Here is a 22986-nt window from a genome sequence, read left to right as displayed (position 1 = left end):
TAAGCAGTCCAGCCAAGGAATAATTTAATATACACATTCGACTGCGACATTATCCCAGCCGAAGGAAACTATGGGGGCAAAACGAGCCCTCGACTAATGTAAATTAATAAACTCATTTGGTTTTAAAGAATTCTGCTGCTAGTCTGGGCATAGGACAGACACCGTTTAAACATTCTTGTCTGCTTTTGTCCAGTATCAAACATGAAAGAGGAGCTAGAGTAGTGGTCCTCAACCTGAGGATCCTGACGCCTTTGAGTGGTTCCCATGACCTTTCACAGGGGTCACATGCGAGACACCCTGCATTTCAAATGTCCACATTGTGACTCACGACAGTAGCAAAAGTAGAGTTATGATGTAGCGACAAAAATAATTTTATGGCCGGGAGGTAGGATAACATGAGGAACTAGACTTACGGGGTCACAGCTTTAGGAATGTCGGAAACCCACTGGCTAGAGAAATGGCTCAGTGGTTAGGAGCACCAACTGCCCTGAAAAGTTCTCAGTTCAGTTCCAAGCACCCACATGGCAGCTTACAACCGTCTATAGTTCCAGGCCCAGGGCATCCAGTGCCTCCATGAGCATCAGGCATAGACTCGGTACACGTGTATACACACAGGCAAAGCTCTCCAATAAAAGGGAAGTAAATCCAAAATAGCAAACTACAAGAAATATAAGAGAGATGAGACGAAACAGTCCAGTGTCCAGTGGGATAACTACTTGAGGAACAGAGGCTACGGCCTGCGTCTGCTTAAGTCATGTATTTTAGGTACTAGTAGTGTAGGGTCATAAAAGCATGGGTTAGCAAGCTGGTGGCATCCAGGAGGGCATATGTGACAGGCACAAGATTTGAAGAGAATAAACTCCGGCCAAGGAGTTAGCCTGCCAAATGTTGCTGAGTGATCAGGAAAAAAAAAAAAAAAGAGCAAAACCAAACCAAAAGAACCTACTAGTTAGGGAGAACGTTCTCCTTGCAGAGTAGGTCAACTCTTCCACAGGCCATCTAAGACCTGTAGCTGACCGTACGCTGCAGGCCAAAGACCGTGCTTTTGTTTCTTTTAAAATCGGAAGGGAGACTGGAACATTAATCGGGAAGTATTTTCATACGCACTAATGTATTTGTTTTTATACTGACTGGGTCATAGAATGTAATTCAGGATACTCTGTCATTTTTATTCATTTATTCCTTTGGTGTGAAGGATGGGATTTTTTTCCAAAGGCAAAAATTCCTAGGGCCCTAGCAAACAATGACATGGCCCTGGGAGGGGTCTGAGACACAGAGACAATGCTGTTAAAGATGTGTGTGTAACCAAGCTGTGTTTCCATGCAGCATCTACCTCTCTGTCTCTTCTCTGCCTCTGTGCCTTTCACTGCCTTCTCCTGGGCCTGACTTTCTTATTTCCAAGTCTGTCTGTTGCCGCATGCAGTCCTTTGTTAACTTGAATCACGATGTAAGACGGGGCATCTGATCCCAATACCCCTCCCCTGCCTAGTGCAAAGCAGAGATCGGATTCTGTCTCACTTTGGACCGACATCCATCCCTGTCTGCAGTGCAGAAAACAAGGCAGCTGTCTGCGTCACTGGAGATCTCCAATAAGCATGTGATACAATCAATAGGCCGACATGATTTTTTTAAAGCAAAAGAAGGGGTGCGTTATTAATTTAATATCATTCTTCTTAGCATACCTCTTTAATCTTCCTGTACTTGCCGAATATTGTGTTCAGCCCTGATGATAAAATCAAAGTCTGACGTAAGAAAAACCCCAAAGCAGATTGTTTATACTTGACGTGTTTGGGTTTAATATGTGAGACATATAAATAGGTGTTTCATTTCTTTAAATATTTCTCTCCCAGATATTGTTTATTATTTTTTCAGGAAAATATATGCCTTCCAGATTTCTGCTTCATTTAGAAGACAGTAGTCCCTTCATCTAATTTCGAATAGTTAAGTATTTCTTTTCCACCGAAATGGCTACCAGATTTCCACGGTAGATAAGGGGATTTCTATATGATCCCCGTAATTAGAAAGAGATTTCCTCAGTGAGTGAAGAGCCTTATTTATTCACCTCAGCTGAAGAGAGAGAGAGAGAGAGAGAGAGAGAGAGAGAGAGAGAGAGAGAGAGAGGTCTACTCAGAGCAAATCCTACATAAGGAGCAACCGTGAGGGAAGAGAAAGTCCGAACGGTGCAGCACAGAGTCGCCGTGAGAGAATTTGAGCCACGAAACGGCTCAAATGTTGGAGCATAGCCTGTGTAGAAGAAACATTTGCACTGAGTCCAATTTTGCGTCCAAGTGTCAGGTCCACGTGATACAGGGAAAGGGAGGTGGACTGTCTGCTGCTGACCCTAGATCCACCAGCTGCAGGTTTGACAGTGTGAGCGGGTCTCTCTAGGGCACCTGGTAGAGCCTAACCGGTTGGCTTTTTCCATCTCGCTGTGCGGAGAGCACGTGTGCATGTATGTGCATCTTCGGATAAGCGCGTGTTCTGAAGTAGGATGTGAAGTAGAATGTGTGTGCCGATATCCGGAGACTCTCTTCGATAGTCGTTACCCTTCCTGACATCGTTTGCGTGGTTACCTGCCTGCCTCCCTGGAAGCAGGCCGCAGGGAATGCGAGTTCCTAGTGTTGGGGAAATGTGTTAGGCACTTGGAAGGCCTCTGGTCTTCCACAGGGAGCATCTTCCCTTCAGCACGGAAAACATCCTTAGAGACGAGGGGCCCTTGTTGACGGTGCCTGTATCCCCCCTCCATCTCCAGCACATTTTAATTGAATCCCAGAGGGTTTCCCATGCTGTGTGAAACCAACGAGCAACAGTTCAATTTTCTCTTAATTCGGGAAGATTTAAGTACTCCTTTGCTTCTATTTTTAGTTATTTCTCCAGCTTGCCCCTCTGCCCCCGATCTTACGTAACCCGCATGTTTATCTTTAACCTTCATGGTGTCCTTCCAATCTGCGTACCACCAATGACCTGTGCCCTGAATTATGGTGAAAGAAAATGCTGATAAGGTTATGTTTTCACCTAAACCTTCAATATCTTCTCATTCTAGCACTGATAGGGAAGAGAAATGATTCCATTTTAATTTATAACTGCTGGGAATCTGTCATATATTAAATGTATTCAGCGCCCACGTGAGAAAGACATACCCTCTTGATCCACCAAGAACCCATACTTTGGTAGCAAAGTGGAAGTAACTGTGATGTCCCAACGGAGCCCATGACAATCTGTGCCAAGAAGCATATTTGAGGAGATCCTTGGCATGGTTGGGGAGTTTGTGGGACAGAGAGCATCACTTTTCTGACTGAACAAATGAAAGCCTAACCGTTTTCTAGAGCAGCACCATAGAAGGGTGTCTATTCTGTCCCCAGCGATATCAAACTTATGAGATAAGCATGCAGGGAAGTGTCACAGTGGAGAAATCCCACTCCTTCAGCCGGTTAACACGCGCTAGAGTACAGAAGAAGTTCATCCACGAGAAGGCTGTCAGCTATGTGCCACAGCAGGGCTTCACGGTGGACTTCGTATGCGTCCCCAGGCGGCTTCTCTGAGATCTTCTGCTTCCAGCGTCATCCTGCAGAAAGACCATGACATATGTCCAGTGTACACCCACAAATGACAAACAGATCTGACTACAGCAGTGCCACAGCCCCTGGGGGCCCACTAACAGAGAGGTCGAAGCAAAGCAGCCCCAGAGACTGAAGGTTTTTAACCTGAGCCTCCAAGGATGTGTTGATTTGAAAGTGCATGTCGAGGTGGGGAGCAGGAAAGGGGATGGAGACATCTAACAAAGGAAATCGGTGCCCACCAGAAATGGATCCTACCGAGATGCTCTACGGTCTTCTATGTAGAATGTGTATGATTTTTGTCCCTAGGGGACTGAAGTCACATGGATAGAACAGCAGGCAGCTTGTATTGATTGATGTGCAGTGCACTTTCAGGGAAAGACTAGAAAGGGTATATGGACTAAGAATTACATTGCACCATTGTTAACTGTTTCCTGTAACCTTTGTAGTCGTCTACAAAGCCACTGTCATAGCCACTTTACTGACATGTATGGAGTGTAGAAAGACTCTAGAGATGACGCTGGTGACAACAGACTGGACTTAGAAGACGGTGTTCTAACAGAACAAAGTTGAAAATGTCGACTGAGGGCTGGAGAGACCGCTGACTCAGCAGTTAAGAGCATATACCGCCTTTGTGCATGACCCAAGTTCTGTTCCCAGCACCTACCTCACAGGGTTCTCAACTACCTATAATTTCACCACCTATGGATCTAATGTCTTCTGGTCTTTGCTGGCACCTACACTAAAGATATAATTTATACATAGACGTAATTACAAATAAAGATTAATCTTTTAAAATGTGCCATCTGAGATAAGACTTGGAGAGCTTCAAACTATGACAAATTTGGATTTGATCATCAAATTGTTAGCAAAGCATTAAGGGTTGTAGACTTACAGGAGGTTTCATTAGTCTCACTTCCTAGGTTAAGGAATGATACATAGTTTAGTTTAGACTTGAACTGTTAACGTTTTGGAAAGGTCTGTTCTAGGTTTGAGGTTTGTCTTCACAGAACACACACAGAAACAAAATGGAACCAGGATTCTCTTCAGTGTAAAATGGTAACTCAGCGGGGTTGGGGATTTAGCTCAGTGGTAGAGCGCTTGCCTAGCAAGCGCAAGGCCCTGGGTTCAGTCCCCAGATCCGGAAAAAAAATGGTAACTCGGGGAGACAAGCATTCAGTTTAGGGTAATCCCTTCACAATTCCAGCTTGTTAGTACTATGAACAGTATTAGTGAAACATATAAAGTAATATTACAAAACGCTCCAGCGGGGAGTCCGTTTTACATAGAAAAACGCTTGCACAAGTAAGTCAGATTCAGATTCTACAGATATGAGCACACGCATAACAGCGGCTTCTGGAAAAGTATGGAAGGCAAAGAACTTCCATGTTTCCTTTTCTCATTCGATTATAAAAATAAATGTAATAATTTATGCTTGTGCAGAAACATTTATAATATATTTTCTATCTTAAAAGTTACCTATTCTGCTCAGGCCAGTGAGAGCGCGACCAAATCTGAGAAACAACAACCCAGCTTGGAGAATCAACAGAAAAAAATCCTAGATACCTTGTCTTTCCTAGAAGTAGTATTGAGTGGCACTCTGAGTCACCAGGAAATCTGATTAAACCATCTTCCATTTAAGTCAGTCAGAGTCCTTAAACATTCTTTAAGAGAACACAAGAAAAGGAAAGGAGAGGAGGGAGGCAAAAAAAAAATTGGCTTTTCATTTCTTCACTCTTGTCAAGTACCTGTTTGGCACTTATTTAATTATGTCTAATATGGACTTGTGATTTGCAGTAAGAGTCTCAGTTTTTCTCCGAACAATATATTCACAAAGAGAACATTTATTTAGTACTGTTCTGTTACCGCGCTAGCTTGAGCATAGTTTAAAGATCTGCATTCGTGGCGGGAGACATCCCGTGCATTGCTACAAAAACATCCATGCCTTCCCATTGAGACAGAACTTGCTGCTTAGTCAATTTCCGCAGTAGCAAATAGTACAGATTCCTAATTGATCTTACTGTAAATACGGATGTTTTATGTGTTTTTCAAAGGGCGGAATGACAGGAATTTTCAGATGATAAAAGGCCAGAAGTAACGAAGCTGCCTGTCTCCTTGTAGCAAGTAGCCACAGATCTGTGAAATTTTAAACCTGGCATTAGATAAACGGCTCTCCTCTTGTGTTAGGAAAATTAAAGTTTGGAGAGGTCTGGAATGCTTGCCTGAGACCCAAACTAGTGACTTAGGAATGAGTAAGTCTAAGGGGAGAAGGGAGTGAGCCCAAGGCAATGGCGTGCCCAAGAGACAGCCTTCTGATTTCCATTTCTTCATGTATCTGTGTGTTGGGGTAAAGAGACCTTTAAAATGGGTGCATTTGGATGCAAGAATGTGATTGGGACTTCCTGGACAAAAGATGAGAAGTGAAAAGTCTCAACTTAGAGACCAGACTTGAAATCATTCATGTCCCAAGAGATATTTATTAAAGAAACAGCTACCGAAAACATGTAATTCCCTACAGATCAAACCTACAGATATATGAGTTCTAAAGCTTGACATTTTCTTGGGAAGGGCAAGGAAGTTAGAAACCAAGGAGAGCCTGGTCTCAGGAAAGGCAGAAGGAGAGAGAGCATGGTCTGGGGAAAGGCAGGAGTGACGACATGTTCTTGGAACTGGCCTGTCACCCAGAGGTTCCCAAGGTCTCCCTGGAAGCTGGGTGGGAGCCACAGAAAGATCTTTCAGTCATACAGTGTGGACATAATCTCCTACAGTCAGGTGGGGAGAAGGAGACAGAGAAACAGAGACAGAGATGCACAGAGAGACAGAAACAGAGAGTCAGAACGACAGTGAGACAGGAAATAGGATTAGGAAGGTCGGAAGGAACCCATGTCCTTTAGGACCTTGGCTATTGGATTTACTGAAGAGCACTGATGTTTGCAACATTATGGCTGCTCTAAGACTAAGAGTAGTCAGTAAAGAGGAAAAAGGAAACATTGTTCTTCTGTCCAAAGATCTCGTGAGGCCTAGATTGAAACATCGTATCACTTGTGTTCCTTCCAGGACCCAGGATAATAATCTTCAAAAGTGAGATTAACAAATGCTATGAGCATGGGTCACTGGTAGGTGTGATAGACTAGGGTTGGGGGCTAAAGAGTGGTAAATATTAAAGAACACTATTTAGAAATTAGACCAACTTGCTTGGTTTTTACTTAGAAATGTACATCCTAGAGGATTAAATTAAAAAGAGTCTAGAAAGTGGAATATGCTAATGAGGTTAAGAATGAAAAAATAGCTTGCAGGGTGGAGTGATGGCATAGGTAGGGTTAATACAAACTTTGCTTAGGCAATTAGATTAAGGTCAGTGCAATGACTCTCGCTGATGAGCCCATGGACATCATGGTGGCTAACAGTTCAGGAGAGGAGAGATGTAGACTCGCACGGGTCTCTTACTTAACCAGAGCCTGCGCTTAGACTCCTCAACATATAAAAGCAATGGTGATACTTCCTATATCCCAGTTCTGTTTGGAGACCAGAGAAGTTGCCCTCTGAATCTCCATGTAGCCGGGCAAGTTGATGTGTCATAGGGTGGTTCTGCCATCCTCTTCTGCACCCCCTGGGTTTCCGGGAGCACGGGAGGAGGAGTTGTGTTAGGACGCTGTAATCAAAGCCAACTCAAGGAATCTCGGGCTCGACTGCATCAGAGCAGCACATGTGCGGCCCTGGGGAGAGCTCTGAACCTACGAGCAGAGAGGCTGGAGGTTTTCGAAGCAGTCGGTTTGGTGCTAGCACCCAAGGCCAACAATGTTGAAAGCTTGTACCTTTCAGATCACTTCCCAGCTCAGTTTCTCCCTCGCTCATGAAACCCTGCGGTCGGTCGGGGCTTGATCCCCAGCACAGACTCGCTATTCACACCCGTTCGCACGCACAAGGCTCTATTCACTTCCAGGAAACCGGTGCCTCTGTGGAACTGGGTAAGAATTTGGCCCTCAGTGAAGTGATCTGAATGAGTGAATTTGGAATTGGCAGGAACATGTAGGCAAGTGCCACATTTCCTCAGGATCTTCATGCTTCAAGACCCCAGGTAGCATGGAAATTCTGCGAGAGAAGCCAGAGGGCCCCAGCAAGATTCCTCTGTAAGTCAGCTCCAGTCTCCTTTGATTACTCTGGTGTCCTGAAAGAAAGGGGGAGGGGGAGGATAAATAAATACACACACATTTAATCCCTGCTCTCCACAAAACACAAGGCCAATGAATCCTTTAAATAAAGTTTTATCTAGTTAAAATGCTGGTGTTAAAAGCCAGAACTGCCATTCCTGTCTTGGGTTAATGTATGTGGCTTCTTCGTTTTCTTAGATGACCTATTTTAAGTTGATTTCAAAATCGCGTTTGTTTCTTGAGACAAAGTCTTACCATGTGAACCTGGCTGGCCTCAAACTTGTGGCAATTCTTGGCCTTAGTGATAGGACTGAAGGTGTGTACCACTGCTTCTGGTTTAAAACTCGGTCTTCATTGTCTACACCAGTGTCAGGTAAATGAGAACCCGGTTTTGGCAGGTAAGGCTCACACACGTGTACCCGGAGACCCTCTTACATGCTGGTATGGAGAGAGGACTCTGAAGCCTTTCCTCTGGAGAAGCAAAGAAATTCCTTCTCTCAGTATTATCGCTCCTGCCATTTTCAGTACCAGAGACATCGGGACTTTAAAAAGGAAGAGATGTTACATTTTTGACAGCTTTTCCCTTCCACTGAGCGAAACAATAAAAATAAACACGAAGCTGTCGGCGCGGCCCGTGCATATAGTGCCATTTGCATGTGATTTCCTCTGCTCCTCTAGATAATTGAATTTATTCAGGCAATTTATTTTTTAAATGTGTGGTCTCTGTGAATGGAAACATCTTAACTAAAGACAACCCTTTTATTTCCCCTTAATGAAATATATACATGTATGTGTACACGTCTGTGAGAACCAAGGGACTGAGGAGAAAATAATGGCAGAGCCAAAAATGTACTGGAAACAAATATTAATTAAGGAGGTGAGGTCTGACTCTCGAAAGCCTGTATCTTGCCTTTGTCCCCCCACCCCCACCCCCTGTTGGCGTTCAAGGTCCCTAGGTGCCCTATGGGAGCTTTCTCATTATCTCTCCCTATTTGACGCTGCTAAGTGTAATAAATGGATAGCGAAGGACGTTTGTAAGCGGCCTGCGTGTGCGGACCGTCTCTGAGCTGGTGAGCAGAGCAGTGCTGGACAGGTTCCAATCCTGAGACTCGGGCCTCAGACATAGAAAGCCCAATGAAAAAGGGCATGCAATGATGCTCTCAGAGCAAGCCCTCCCTCCCCTGGTGTAGGGAGGATGGGGAGCGTTGGTCTTCCTCTTGGGCTGGCATTGTTGTGGGTTCTTGAGTACCACACGGGGGCCATTCTTAGATACATCAGAAGTATCAGGGTTCATTCAGAAGGTCAAGGGTTCAAGTAGAATTATAAGGGAAAGATACTTGTCCAAATGTGATGGTCATTTATTTATTTATTGTCTTTCTGCATACCACAAGATTTAAATATGGGCTTTTAGAAAGGTATTTACCCAGGATCTAATTTATCAGTGGGGATAAAAGATACCTGTCTGATCACCTCTCCTGTCACCTATGGGTTCAACTGCCACAGTCACAGCAGGAGGCTTCTGTAAAGTTGGGAGGATGTTAACACGTGCCGCCCCTTCCTGGTCCCAGCGTCTGTATGGCTAGGCAGATGGCTAGCTGCAGTGGCCACACTGGGGAGACCGATGTGTCAGCTGCCGGAACGGATAAAGAACTTTCAGTTTGGTCTTCCGTATTTTAACCATGTTGTCTTCCTACCTGCTTTATTCTATTTTCCGGAATAACTAAATATTTCCTTTCTATGTACTTTCCAGCACTCAAAGTCTAGTTATAAACACCGATAAACGTCCAAAACGTACATGGGAAATCCAAGTTCTGTGAATAGCGTCATCACCTACACTTAACTCCATTCTCTGTCTTTCGTGAAGAGGGTTTGGCCATCGGGTCCCCTGCTCTGAGGAAACAGCCTGAAGGCTTGTGACTAGAAAGTGGTTCACCCCTCTTCACTGGCAGGAAGCGGTTCCTGCTTCCTTATTTCCTAACCCCTGTTTCTGTATCTTCAGTGACAGGATACTCTGGACTCTCTGATACATTCTCAATTTCTAGTCACTGTCCGTCTACTGGAGTAGAGCGTACGGGGTTTCAAACCCGTATTAGCAGGGTCAGAAGTCAGGGGCTACTTTGCCGGTAACGAATCACGTTAGTAAAATGTATTTATGAAAACTGTTTTAAATCTGGGCATAGTACCCTCAGTACTTACGAGACTGGAGCAGAAGGATTCCTTCCAAGTCTCATCTAGCCCAGGCTACACGGTGAGTTCAAGGCCAACCTATGCTATGGTTTAGATGGGACCCGGTCTCAAAGAAGAACAGCGGCAAAAGCTGGCCGTTGTAGTGCACACCTGTCACATCAGAACTTCAGAGGTGGAGGAAGACCAGGAGGACTTGGCATTCAAGGCAGCTTTGATGCAGGGCAAGTTTGAAACCAACCTGAGCAATGAGGCCTTGTCTCCAGAAAACAAACCCGTGAAAGAAAGCAAGCCAGTGCTCTCAAAACAGACCCCAACATTTCAGAAACTCTGTGTTGGGAGTCATGTCGCTGTGCACACTGGGTCAATAACATAGTCACTGTCTCTACCCCTCACACAGAGTCACGGTTATCATCCAGTCTTCTCTACTCAACCCCCGTCACCAAGCTCTCCCAATTCTCTCTAGGGTCTGAAAACTTAAACAATACGCTGTTCTGCCTGTTTTAGGCTAAAGATGAAATTTACTTGAAAAGTTGCAAGTACACTCGAGGGTATCCTCTCCCACTGGAGCAATTAATTACAAACCAGAGGACCTCACTCGTGGGCTCTGGCATCCAACACCCTGCACGGACAATGTGCCCACAGCCCTGCCTGCAAGTGTTCCGTGTCGTATGCTCCCATCCCTGGGCCTCCGGAAGTACGGACTCTAGGAAGTACGGAGAGTGATGGAGGTGGAGTAGGGGTGTGCACTGCACTGGGGTGTGAACAAAGAGAATTCAACTGTGTGTGGTTTGAAAGAACTCCAAGGTGAGGGCAACTCCCCTGCCCCAGACACTGCACAGTTCCAGGTGACCGGTAAAATGAATGGCTCTTTCCGACGCTCCGTTCTGCATCCTAGTGGAAAGCCCTTTATGGTCACATGTAGGTAATGGGAACAGTTTTCCATGAAACAGGGAATGGTACTCCATTTCTGCCAACACCATTCTCGAGTCCACTGCTGCCCAATCTTCTCAAGAAAGCGGCTCCCATAGAATCCCTTTCAAGAGTCCACCATCCCCTGCTGCAGGCTGATCCCCCCCACTCTTCTTCCATGGTCCTCCATGAAGTGGCCACTGTATGTAGGCAGACCCATTCTCACTGGTCCTCTTCCTCCTTCCTTACCATGGATGTACACAGTGAGTTCCCACAGGCCGTGCCTCTGAAACAGGCTGTGTGCTTTCTTCTACGTATTTCTTGCAAGCTTAGTCCAGGAGACTGTTCTATTTATTTCTCGTAAGACCAGAGGTCTCTGTGCATAAAAATTTAATAAACCCATAATTAAACAGCTTGTATTTGTTGAGCACTAATAGCAAGATACGTGGGGACTCATCTGAGGTGTCCCCACTGGCACAGCATAGAGAATGTTAGATAAGCTGTCTCAGAGTTACGCACCTGGTGCTATGACAGAGAGCTTGCTATGTCTCTTTAAATCCCAATGTCCTCCCTCTCTGTTCTCCCCTGTCCCCCTCTAGGTTGCTGCTGTAGAGACCAGCACGTCACAGTTGTTATGGTTACGGATTGCATTAGGTGCATTTCCATGCATCTAAAATCATTAATTGTGAGCAGAGAGAACACCAGCTTTCTTTTCTTATACCTTTGGCATGTGTCACAGGACGCAAGTCGGCTAAGGGAAGGCAAGCTAGCCAAGGGATAGCCACCATGGGTTTTAGAATGGGATCTTGGGTTTAATTTTCTACCTCTCCGTTTTCATCCATCACCTCTAAAAGTAATAACTTCTAGGAGCCTTAATTTCCCCACACGTGAAATGGGAATCGCGTATCTATCACAGAAATTCTCTGAGAGTTATAAAACTTTATAGTCCATAGAATCCTTCAGAACAGCCATCATTAACTCCAGAAGGGGAACTCACGTTTGCTGAAATGTTAGCAAATGTGTAAAGGTTTGGTATGTTCGCTTAGGAAAGTATTTTTTTTATAACATTTTGTTTTCTCCAAACCCACAATGCTGACATAAGAGGAGCCATTTAAAGACTGGTTTACCCCTGGAAACCTAAGGCTTCACTGAGAGAAGCTGGGTCGGCGATGGTTCCTCCTATAGGGTGGCTCTCACATGGCTGCTGACATGGACTCGGAATTCTAAGCTTTAAAGGCCAAGTGCGTGATTTATCTATGTGAGCAGTTGTATGAAAGTATGTGTATTGTCTAGCATCATATGTAAACAAAGAACCCTGAGGCCTTGCACTTTTTATATCGCTAATCAAGGATGCTATCTGTGATAACGTCTCCTTTGGAAGCCATGGTGCTGCCTCTGGTTGGAACTGTGTTCCGATCCAATGTCTTAAGAAAATAGGCCATTATCACTTTTCAGTGGTTAGGGTGCCTCTAACGGAGTGAGAATAAACTGACTTCAGGCTCTGGAGTTGGCCTGATCTATTGCAGCTAACACCATCTTAACCGGCTCTAGTCATGTTACTGACAGGAGCAGAAAGATAGCAGGTTCTGTTCTTGTTCACATTACTCTTGGGGTTTCTACTAATTCTATAGCAGAACCACCGAATTAGTATGTAAGTGTTCCTGAAATACTCAGGAAGAAGGGGGAAGCCTGAGGTGCCTACCTCAGAGAAGGGAAGAAAAATGCCAGAAAAATCCAAATACCTCATACTAACTAATTCTCGATGTGGATTGATGAGATGTAATCTGACCCTCCTGATGTTGTCCCCAGAACTTGACTTTTAGAAGTTTGATTTTGCGATGAGTGGTAGTTGAACCTTCTTCCTTTGATCATTTTCTTGATTTATCACTTTGCAGAGAAACATGAAACTGGGAAATTTAAAGATCAGAAACCCATGTGCAGTGACATGGTGCGGTTCTATATTACCCCATCCCTCTGCAGCTGTCAAGGGGACCGTTCACGCAATGTCCCCCACAATCAAACCCTTGGTTGAGACAAACCTTATCAGAATAGCCAATGATGGCCTCAGAGTGAGGATCCTCCTGCCTCAGCCTCCTCAGAGGATTGTGCCTGAGAAATGTGAAGTGCAAAGGCTTTGCCTCACATCAGGCAGTCTGTGAACAGTGGGAAGGAAACCATGTGGGGGTCATAGTCTCCACACATACCCCCTCACTATACTACTGTGCCTGGTGACTCCGAATTCCAACACATTTTAGGAATTTTAGAATTCACCCTGGGTCTCTTACAGAGTAGACAATTGCTCCACCTCAGAGATAACCCCAGACCTCAATTTTTTGTGTTAAATTATCAAAAGGAATTGTTGGAAAAAAATGAAGCAGCATCAGTGGGTGAAGGTAGTTCCTGCTAAGGCTTGAGGTCAAGCCCCAGAGCTCACATGGAGAACGGAGGGAACTTGAGTCCCTCAGATTGTCCCTGACCTGCAGACTCACATCTCAGTCCCCGCGTCCCCCATTGACACAGAGCTAAGACACAAAATAAGTGAGTGAGCCAGTGAATCATTCAAAAATTAAAAATAAACCAAAATAATATCTTTTATTGTATACAAATTTTCATTAATGTTAACGTCTGAACACAGTTGCATATGTATGTATCTGTGTATACAGATTCTTATGACAGGTGGAGGAAGAGGCAGAGGGAGAAGGTGGTCTTCTCACTTTCTTCTTTTGTCTCTCTAAACTGTGTGGGAGCCCAGGCCATGGGATGTTAGCACCCATAGTCTGTTATAACCTCTCTCCATCACACACACGCACACCACACACACCACACACACCACACACACAACACACACAAAACACACACAACACATACACACACCACACACACACCACACACACACCACACATACCACACACACAACACACACACCACACACAAAACACACACACCACACACAAAACACACACAACACACACAAAACACACACAACACACACAACACACACATAACACACACACATAACACACACAACACACATACACACAAACACACACAAATAAACACACACAACACACACAACATACACAAAACACACACAACACATACACACACCACACATACAACACACACAACACACACAACACATACACACCACACACACACCACACAACACACACATACACACAAACACACACACAAATACACACATACACACACCACACACATACATACCCCACACCTACACATACATATATACACATACACAGACAAGTTAACCCCCACCCCAGACGTGTGTAGCCAGTCTCCTGGTTCATCCTAAATCCAGTTAGGCTGACAACGTAGATCTGCATCACAGACAAAGTAACCGAGAGGGAGAAGCCTGTGTCCGTTGCCCAAGTGACTTGTTGAGTTGAGTCTGAGGGTATGAACTGTGCCTCTGCAGTTTAAAGCACTTACTCCTCTTGCAGAAGAACTGAGTTCCACTCCTAGCACCCACACGTCAGCTCACAAACATCCACGGCTCCAGTTCCAGGCAACCCAACCACGTCTAGTGTTGTCCATGACACTCCGTATATGCAGACATACATTTAGGCAAATAGCCACACACACAAATAAAATAGTTTTAAAAAAGGAGCCTGAACAGTAACGCCTGGCTCAGTCTGTTTAATCAGGAACTTAAACTGTTTTGATGTTGTAATAGTTTTACTGCATGTGGGAAGGGCCCACAGTATGTTTTATTTAACATTAAACATTGTTCCTAATTATAAACAAGGCTATCAAATATCCAGCTGCTGGCATTATTCAGTAAGTGTTCTACTCTACAAGGAATAACAATAGTCAATGTCTCCCATCGTCCAAAGTACAGTGACTTCTTCAACTTCATTTCTTCCTTCAGACTTACAGCTATGAACAGCTTTTAAGTTAAATGGACTAAGCGCTCTAGCAAAACCGCTCTAGGGCCCCCTGACAGAAATGGGACGCACGCTAGGTGTTTAGTACCTCGCCGTTGTAAAGAACAACTCCCCTCAGAGAGGAAACTTTCAATGGAAGTACTTGGATATGTAGTCACGTCTTTTTGGTGTAGAAGCGACATATGGTTAGACTCGGAGCCCTGAAGGGGAGGATCTCAGAGGTCTTGGGTGTACCTAGGAGATGTTTGATCTTGAGATACAGGCACACATCTTCAGCAGGGAGATAATGAGCTGTGAGAGCACAGGGTGTTCTTGGTTTTCTTGGTTCTATTAGTTAATGCATTAGCAATTCCCTAAATGCCACTCTCGCTTATTAAGAGGCTGGGAGGGCGCATGAAAACATACATGCCTTGCCCAGATGTCGCATTCTCTGAGTTTCTGGCAAACGTGATTGTGGAGGAGAATTTAGGGGGAAGGCCCGTTGGCAGCCTGCTGCAGCATCTGCATGGAAACCAAGATGTCTCCTCAGCTGCCTTTCCTAGTGACGACCTCTCTTCTCAATCACCCGAGTACTCGCTGTTTATAAACAATATTTTATTGCACATATTTATTTATTCTGTGTGAGAGACATGAAGACTGTGTAGCTAGGGGACAACCTGTGGGTATCTGTCCCCTCCTTCTACTATGTGGGCCTTGGGGTTTGAACTCGGATCCTCAGGTTCGGTGCTGAGGTCCTTTACCAGCTGAGCTAGCCTACTGACGGAGACCATTTATTTTTATGTCCCAGTTTAAGTTGCAAGGATTTAGATATTTCGTAAAGAGGATGGTGACATCATACACGCCATTGTTCAATCTTCACATCATGGATATTAATAAATTAAGGCGAGCCTTTTGTCACATTTCAAAACACAAGACTGGCAAAAACAAATCACCCCAGATTCTCTAGTCTGCTCTGTGACTGTGACAGTCGTAGGCATGGGGCTGAGCAAAGGGCTCTGGGGGAAAGCACTTGCTGTACACATACAAGGACTTGAGTTTGGTTCTCTTTACCTCTATCAGCAACCCGTGTACATGTGACCATTTAGACAAATGTCAAAGCAAGTGACATGTGCTGTCCCTTGTGCCCTTGCCTCTCCCCTCCCCTACCCATTTGCCCATAGAACATTCTGCCCTTTCTCCCTTCTCACCATTTAGGTCCTGTCACTTAATAACCTGTTTCTTTCCCAGCCTAGCTATTGTCCCCACCACTGTGGGGTTAAGACTCACTTTACTTTCCAGTGGAAGTTCTTGAACTAGAGTGGACATCCGATTCCTCAAAACCCATGTTTGGGCTCTCCCTCTAGAGTTTATGAGTTGGGAATGCAGGGGAGGCAGGCAGAACCATGTCACATATTCCCAGGTCTGCCTGCATTTTTAGTTCAAGGACATGCATGAGAGAAGAAGCTCACACAAATCACCCATCAGCAAGTTAGCTGTGGTCCATCACTGTTGATCACTGCCAGTGGGATGCAATTTGAAAACAAAGGCCAGGGCCCTACTGATACAGATTAAGATGCTGGCAGTTCTCATCAGATAGAGCATGGCGACCCCAACTTAGAAGCTAGAGAAAGGCCTGAGGGAGCTGAAGGGGTTTGCAACCCCACAGGAAGAACAACAATATCAACCAACCAGATCCCCTCAGAACTCCCAAGGACTAAACCACAAACCAAAGAGTACACCTGGAGCAACCCATGGCTCCACCGCATATGTAGCAGAGGATGGCATTGTCTGGCATCAATGGGAGGAGAGGCCCTTGTTCCTGTGAAGGCTCGATGCCCCAGTGTAGGGGAATGGCAGGGCAGGGAGGCAGGAGTGGGTCAATGGGAGGGGGAACGCCCTCATAGAAGCAGGGGTAGGGGAATGGGAGAGGAGGGAACTGGGGAAGGGGATAACATTTGAAATATAAATACATAAATTATACAATGAAGAAAGAGGTAACAAATGCAGAAGCATAACTGTCTGGTCAGTAGTGGAGTGTTAGCATAAGCAGACTGTTCGGCTCAGGGCCTGAGAAGAAGCGCAGACCAGGGTGGAGCCGTAGAGCCTCCCTAGCCTGTTGGACTGCGGTCTACAAGAGTCTGTTTCTCAACCTGGGGAAAGCAATCCAACAGCACTCACCACTGTTTATGGTGACCCTAAATGCAAGCAGATGTTGACTGTGTAAAATGCAAGGAAACCACCAAGTACAAGAGACAACCAGAAAGGGGAGAATTTCTCTGCGTCCCAGACCAAGGGACTGCAGTCCATCATGATGGTGGGAATATGAAGCATCACAAGACAGCAACCAGAGGAGAGATCTATGTTGATGCATATCTCTCTTTCTCCTTCTCTATTCACTCTAAGTCTCCAGCCCATTCATGGTTCTTCCCTTGTTCAGAGTGAGTCTTCCCTGCTTAGTGGCTTCGCTGCTTAGCTAAATGCTCACAGACACACCCAGAGGTGTGTGTCTATGCGCAGGAATCGAAAGTATTCTATGCATCATGGAACAAAATCACAAAGTCTGCGTATGTACTTTAGACTTTCGTCTACTTAGATAGATGAATGCAACGATGTTAGATACAGAGACAGCAGGTAAGATGATGATGGGAGATAAAAAATTGGTAGACAGTTGATAGGTGGATGATAAGAGATATATAAATAGATAGGCACACATGCATGGAGGGAGACTGAGAGTTTCTGTCTGCATGGCCCTGGCTTACCTAAAACTCACTGTGTAGACAGGAGCGCCCTTTCAACTCATACAAATCTAGCCACCCTTGCCTCCCAAATGAATAAATTAAGGGCATTCACCACCATACCCATTCCACTCATTATTCTTCAAAGTAATTGTTGAGAATCATCTTCTGTCTACACCATGACCTTTCTGGGACACTGCAGTTAATGGGAGTTTGTGGGGGACTCCAGGAATAAGTTCATAGCTGGAATACTAACAATGGGGAATCCAGGGCTGGAGAGATGGCTCAGTGGTTAAGAGCACAGACTGCTCTTCCAGAGGTCCTGAGTTCAATTCCCAGCAACCACATGGTGGCTCACAACCATGTGTAATGAGATCTGTTGCCCTCTTCTGGTGTGTCTCAAGACAGTGATGTATACTTATATGTAATAAATAAACAAATCTTTAAAAAACAACAGCAACAGGGAATCTACTTTCTAAGGTGGTGGAGAATGGGTTGTGTGTTTCCGCAGGCATGTGTATCAGAACATAGGGATTGTATTCAGTAGGGCAGCCTAAACGGTCTCCCAGGCGTCTAAAACCAAAGAATAAACAAGCACAGTATAATGTTCATGAAAATACAATGGAGATTTAACCAAGAAAGTGCCGTCAAGATTTAAAGGAAGGTCTATTCAGGGATCCTTTGCCCACCGGACAGGCTCAGTTTGACAGGGTAGATGATAAAGGGTGACAATCATTGCAAAATAATGGAGTATGATGGGAGTGACGTCCTTCTTTTAAATATCATTTAAGGGGTGAGCACCCACGGTAGGTGTTGCAATAGTTTTCCAAGTTGTGTTTCTGTATTAGTGGAGTGTTTTATGGAATGCCCATTGCCAGCTCGACCTTTTAAGGAGAGCACGTCTACTGTGCATATCTCTGTCTGTAAGGAGAGCATGTCTTCTGTGCATCTCTCTGTCATCACTTGCTGCTGCGAACCCCACATTTAGGAGACCGCTCTTGGTGAGACTCATCAATCACCACTCTGGTCTTCCCTATTGCTTTTTCTGTGCTCAAACTTTCAGTTTTCTGGAAACAGAGGACCAGGCAGTATTAACAGCCACAAACTAGCCATTACATCGACTCAGAACTACTAGTTAGGGGAAAAGTCATCTGAGCTCATGTCATTGTTTAAATGTCAAAGGTTATTTTTAATTTTATTGGATAGGAGGACAGTATGAAAGCATTTTCTTATGGAAGGCAAATATATTAGAAGGAAACTTTTATTTCCAAAATTATTGGGAAGAAGACAGTGTCTTGCTCACATATAATAGATAAAAGCAATTATTTTATTTTTAAGGGGAAAAGCTGTGCTACTGTTACAGTTAGAGTCGAGCTTCTGAAGCCTCATGGATTATTTCGTCTGTCCCTGTTCTAATGACCTCAGTCATTTCCCCAAGTTAGAGTCCCCTAGTTTCTCTATTAACCGGAAATCATAATTAGTCTTACTATCGAGATTAAATTTAGGCCTATAAAACTCTTTAAAAATAAGCTACCCAATTATTATTATGTAGTCTAATAAATGGGATATAAATATGACTTTGCTGCCATGTATGAATTTCATTTCCATGTACAGAGCCAAACTTTAAGTAAGATAATACTTCTCGTAAGATCGAGAGCCAAGGGTGAGGTGCTGTTTGGATCTGGTTGAGGTACAGTACAGTATAGTTCGGTTCTTCTTTCAAATCAAATAATTCTTCCTTGTTATCCAAATTAACATTTAAACATTAAGGACTAATATTAAGAGTTCTTTCAAGTGTTTAGAGTGAAACTGTCCTTAGAAAGAGGCAAATAGAAGCTATGCTCACAAGGGTATTTCAGTGGAAGCGAGCTCTGTTGAGCACACCATCTCTTATTCTCTTGCTTGTGGAGGTGACGGGTGGAGAACATCCAGAGAATTGTGCTTAAGGATAGCAAAGGGAGAGACCTCCTGACCCATGTGGGTGAGTCGATCACTCCGATGCTAACACACACCTCCTCGCAGTTCTGGGCATTCGCCTGTACAAGCTTGAAGCCTTCCCTCAGACTTTAGGGGTGAACTAGATGCATGTGGCTATTCTGGCCCTTTGGTGCTTCTTGAAAGTTGAGTATCTGGATTTCACCTGCTTCCAGAGTGGAGAGAAACATGTAGCCATGTTTCAGATATGGCAGAAACAATCTCAGGAAGAAACTGGAAACACTAAGGCTCCCTTGACTGGAGTCGGAGCCAGCTTTCCCCAACAAGATAGTCACCATGCAAGGGAATCCCAGCCTGCAACAACTGTTAGCCACCCATTGAAAGGATTGGCGGTGCTGGGGCTAAAATGTCACCTGACAGGTGAACCAGCAATAAGATACCATCCTGCTTAAAGTAGCAATAATGCTTAATAAATTTTCTTTACGTTTGTCCTGCCATGCCAACTGAATTAGAATCCCTAAGATACAAGTTAAGCCTTAAAAAAAAATCTTTCCTTCTTGTATGTAAGGTGTGTGAATGGGAGGTGTGTAAAGCGAGGTCCTTCCTTTGGGAGTAACTTCTGATCTTCCAGACCTCATCACATGCAGATGTGGGAGCCATCTGATGATCTGTGTTGCCTTCAGTCAGCCGCCCATTCTTGCTTCTGGAGCACTCCTTGTTAAACAGGCTACAGACCCATGTACCCACTGTGGAGCCTCGGATGAGAAGTGTTTCCTTTCACTCAGGGAGAAAGAGAAGAAAAATCTTGGGTATGCAATGAATATAGATGCCTCTTACTGCATTCTGCACTATCGATGATGGGTCCTGTGGGCCGTTCATGAGAAACACTCTTCTGAGTTAACGGAATGGAGTTTTTAGTCCTCTGACCAAGAGGAGCCTGTGCGTTCTGCCCCTCTATGTGCTTCTGTTTAAGTATAGTTTTAATAAATGACATTAAAAGTGGGTACACAGTTCCCCTCCAAGGGCTTGCAATCCCTGTGTAATGCAAGCTGTGTCTGAAACCCAGTAACATTGGAGACTAAGTTGTGTGCACAGAACGCTCAGCAGATGTACTGGAGGCACATTCCCTAGTGATGGTGAGAGAGGGAAGTTACTTGGGAGTAAACTTACTTGGGACTTAGAAGTTGTAATTTAGAAGGTTTTCTTAGAACACACTTCCTACTCCTCCCCCTGCTCTTTCTCCTCTCCTTCCTGTTTCTCCTCTCCCTCCTCTTCCTTTCCCTCCTCTTCCTCTTCTTCCTTCTTTTTCTCTTCCTCTTCCTTCCCCTCCTCTTCCTCCTTCCTCTTCATTTTCTTCTCTTGTTTTCTCCTCATGCTTCAGGCCAAACAACAAACTGATATGTCTCCTTCAGGTAATGTCCCTATACCCACTGAACATCTGTTAATTCAAGATCACATCAACATGTAACAATTATGTTGATAACGATTTTCAAGGACCGAGATGATGAGATTTTAGTCAAGGAATTCAGTGTACTTTAAGCGAGCCAATATTGGCCTTAATTTTTAAAAGTTATCAATGCTACTTGTTGTGTTTCTGGTGCCTAATATCATTTCTTACACGGATGATGGATGATGAAGGTATCACCAGGCATGGTGTGCAATCTCACATACCCCATTTGCTCACACTTGGCTGTGTTTTAACGAGGATCTCCTGCAATATACAAAAGAGAGGCACAATCAGAGAGCAGCTCCCAAAGCTATAATGATAGAATTTTGCTCTTAACGGTGCTTTGCTTTGTGGGACTTAAAGGACTGTGGATATAAGTGATAACCCCAGGCAGACCTTTAAGTAAGAAAAAAATGTTTATCAGGCAGGATTCATGCTTCTTTAAAATTCCTGAAATATCTTCGACACCAAATAGACCCTGCATGCTATAAACGTCACAATTTCCTGGTTGAAATCTGGAAGAGAAAAAAGATAAGAGAATACAAAAATACAAAGTTTTAGAGTGAAGAATAGAATCGCTCTGGGGCAGAGAGTTACAAAGAAGCAAAATTCAGGGGACTGGCTAACAGAGCGCTGGATACTGTAGCGAAACGCAGGGGGAGGCCAGAAACTAGGCCTCAGTCAGGAAAACTTCCAGAGAAGCAGAAGCAGTCTCATGACGTTCCTACCCAGTGTCCAGGTCTCCCCCGAGGCGTGGCTTTTCTAAAGCTTGAGAGTGAGTGGGGCACCAAGAGAGACCTAGTTTCAGTCAGGAGAGCCCTAGAGAAGCTACAGCGACTGCAGAGAAAGACAAGGTGCATGTGTGTATGATTTGTTTAGACATTCCAATATCGCCAGGCAGCTGAATGCACTTGACAGCTCTGCCTTACAATCATACAAACGTGCGAGACCTTTAAGCAACAGCCAGGACAGCAGGACCACACTGTGCAGCTCTTTAAAGGCTACGTTTAAAAACTTGCTGCCTCATGCTATGGCAAGGGGCCTCCCATTTTGCTCTTGCCTGTGGAGCAATCAGTGACTCACTCTCGAGCTGGTTTGCAAAGTGAAGCCAAGTCATTTCTTTTTTTTTCCCAAGATTTCTTTGCTCCCTGCTCTTACAGAGTGACCTGTCACATCCCAGTATGTCTACAGAGTAAGCTCCAGACTTCCCCCTCGCCAAAGTGATCCTACCGATTTTTAAACCACCCACCCCGTCTTTGCTTTCTCTTCCAGGAAGTCGATGGCAATAAAGTTATGTCTTCATTAGCTCCGTACAACTCATCTACCTCACCTCAGAAGGCGGAAGAAGGTGGGCGACAGAGTGGGGAGTCGGTGTCGAGCGCAGCCCTGGGGACTCCCGAGCGGCGCAAGGGCAGCTTAGCGGATGTGGTCGACACCTTGAAGCAGAGGAAGATGGAGGAGCTGATCAAGAACGAGCCGGAAGGTAAAGAATGGGAGAGAAAGACAGGCCATGTCCTTCCTGGGTGGAGGAGTGTGATTTGGCTTCCACTTCTGATCTGGTGTTTGGTGTAGACTCTTCAATTCAACAGACCAGAAACCTTATGTCAATGGAGATTCCTTCCTTCCTTCTTTCCTTCCTTCCTTTCTTCTTTCCTTCTTCCTTCCTTCCTTCCCGTCCTCTTCCTCCTCTTCTTCCTCCTCCTCCTCCTCTTCTTCTTCTCTCTCCCATTCTCTCTCTATCTCTCTCTCATGCACTCTATCTAGCTGTCTGTTTTTCTTTCCCTCTTTTTCTACCTTTCACTCCTTCCTTCTTTCCTTCTTTCCTTCCTTCCTTCTTGTCCTCTTCCTCCTCTTCTTCCTCCTCCTCCTCTTCCTCTTCTCTCTCCCATTCTCTCTTTCTCTATCTCTCACGCACTCTATCTAGCTGTTTGTTTTTTCTTTCTCTCTTTTTCTACCTTTCTCTCCTTCTTTCCTTCCTTCCTTCATCCTTTATTTTATTCCTTTCTTTATCTCTATCTCACAGATCCTAAGATTTTTTTTCAAAATCATAAATTCGCATTGTGATGTGAGCCTTGGTTTTATACATGAGTAAGTTCTACTTGATTCAAACTTACAGCCTCAAAATAGAATGTCCGAGCATCGCACCGAAGACCCAACAACTTGTCTCGGATCTGCAGC

The 22986-nt window shown here is 44.7% G+C and overlaps 1 protein-coding gene across 47 annotated transcripts in view; it reads left to right on the top strand.

Annotated features, from left to right (window-relative positions):
- The window catches only part of Sox5 (SRY-box transcription factor 5), a 955418-nt gene that overhangs the window by 648134 nt on the left and 284298 nt on the right, over window positions 1–22986 (top strand). For all 47 annotated transcript variants that reach the window (XR_015685240.1, XR_015685246.1, XR_015685248.1 and 44 more), the window contains 1 exon segment: window positions 22081–22291. Coding sequence is in view for 34 of the 47 variants with exons in the window: in XM_087655720.1 (XP_087511846.1) it covers window positions 22081–22291 (211 nt within the window). In the remaining 13 variants the exon portion in view is untranslated.

Source organism: Rattus norvegicus, chromosome 4 (genome assembly GCF_021556685.1).
Source record: "Rattus norvegicus strain SHRSP/BbbUtx chromosome 4, alternate assembly SHRSP_T2T, whole genome shotgun sequence".
Taxonomy (NCBI): Eukaryota; Metazoa; Chordata; class Mammalia; order Rodentia; family Muridae; genus Rattus; species Rattus norvegicus.
Note: the sequence above shows the minus strand (reverse complement) of the source record. Positions and strands in the feature narration are given on the sequence as shown.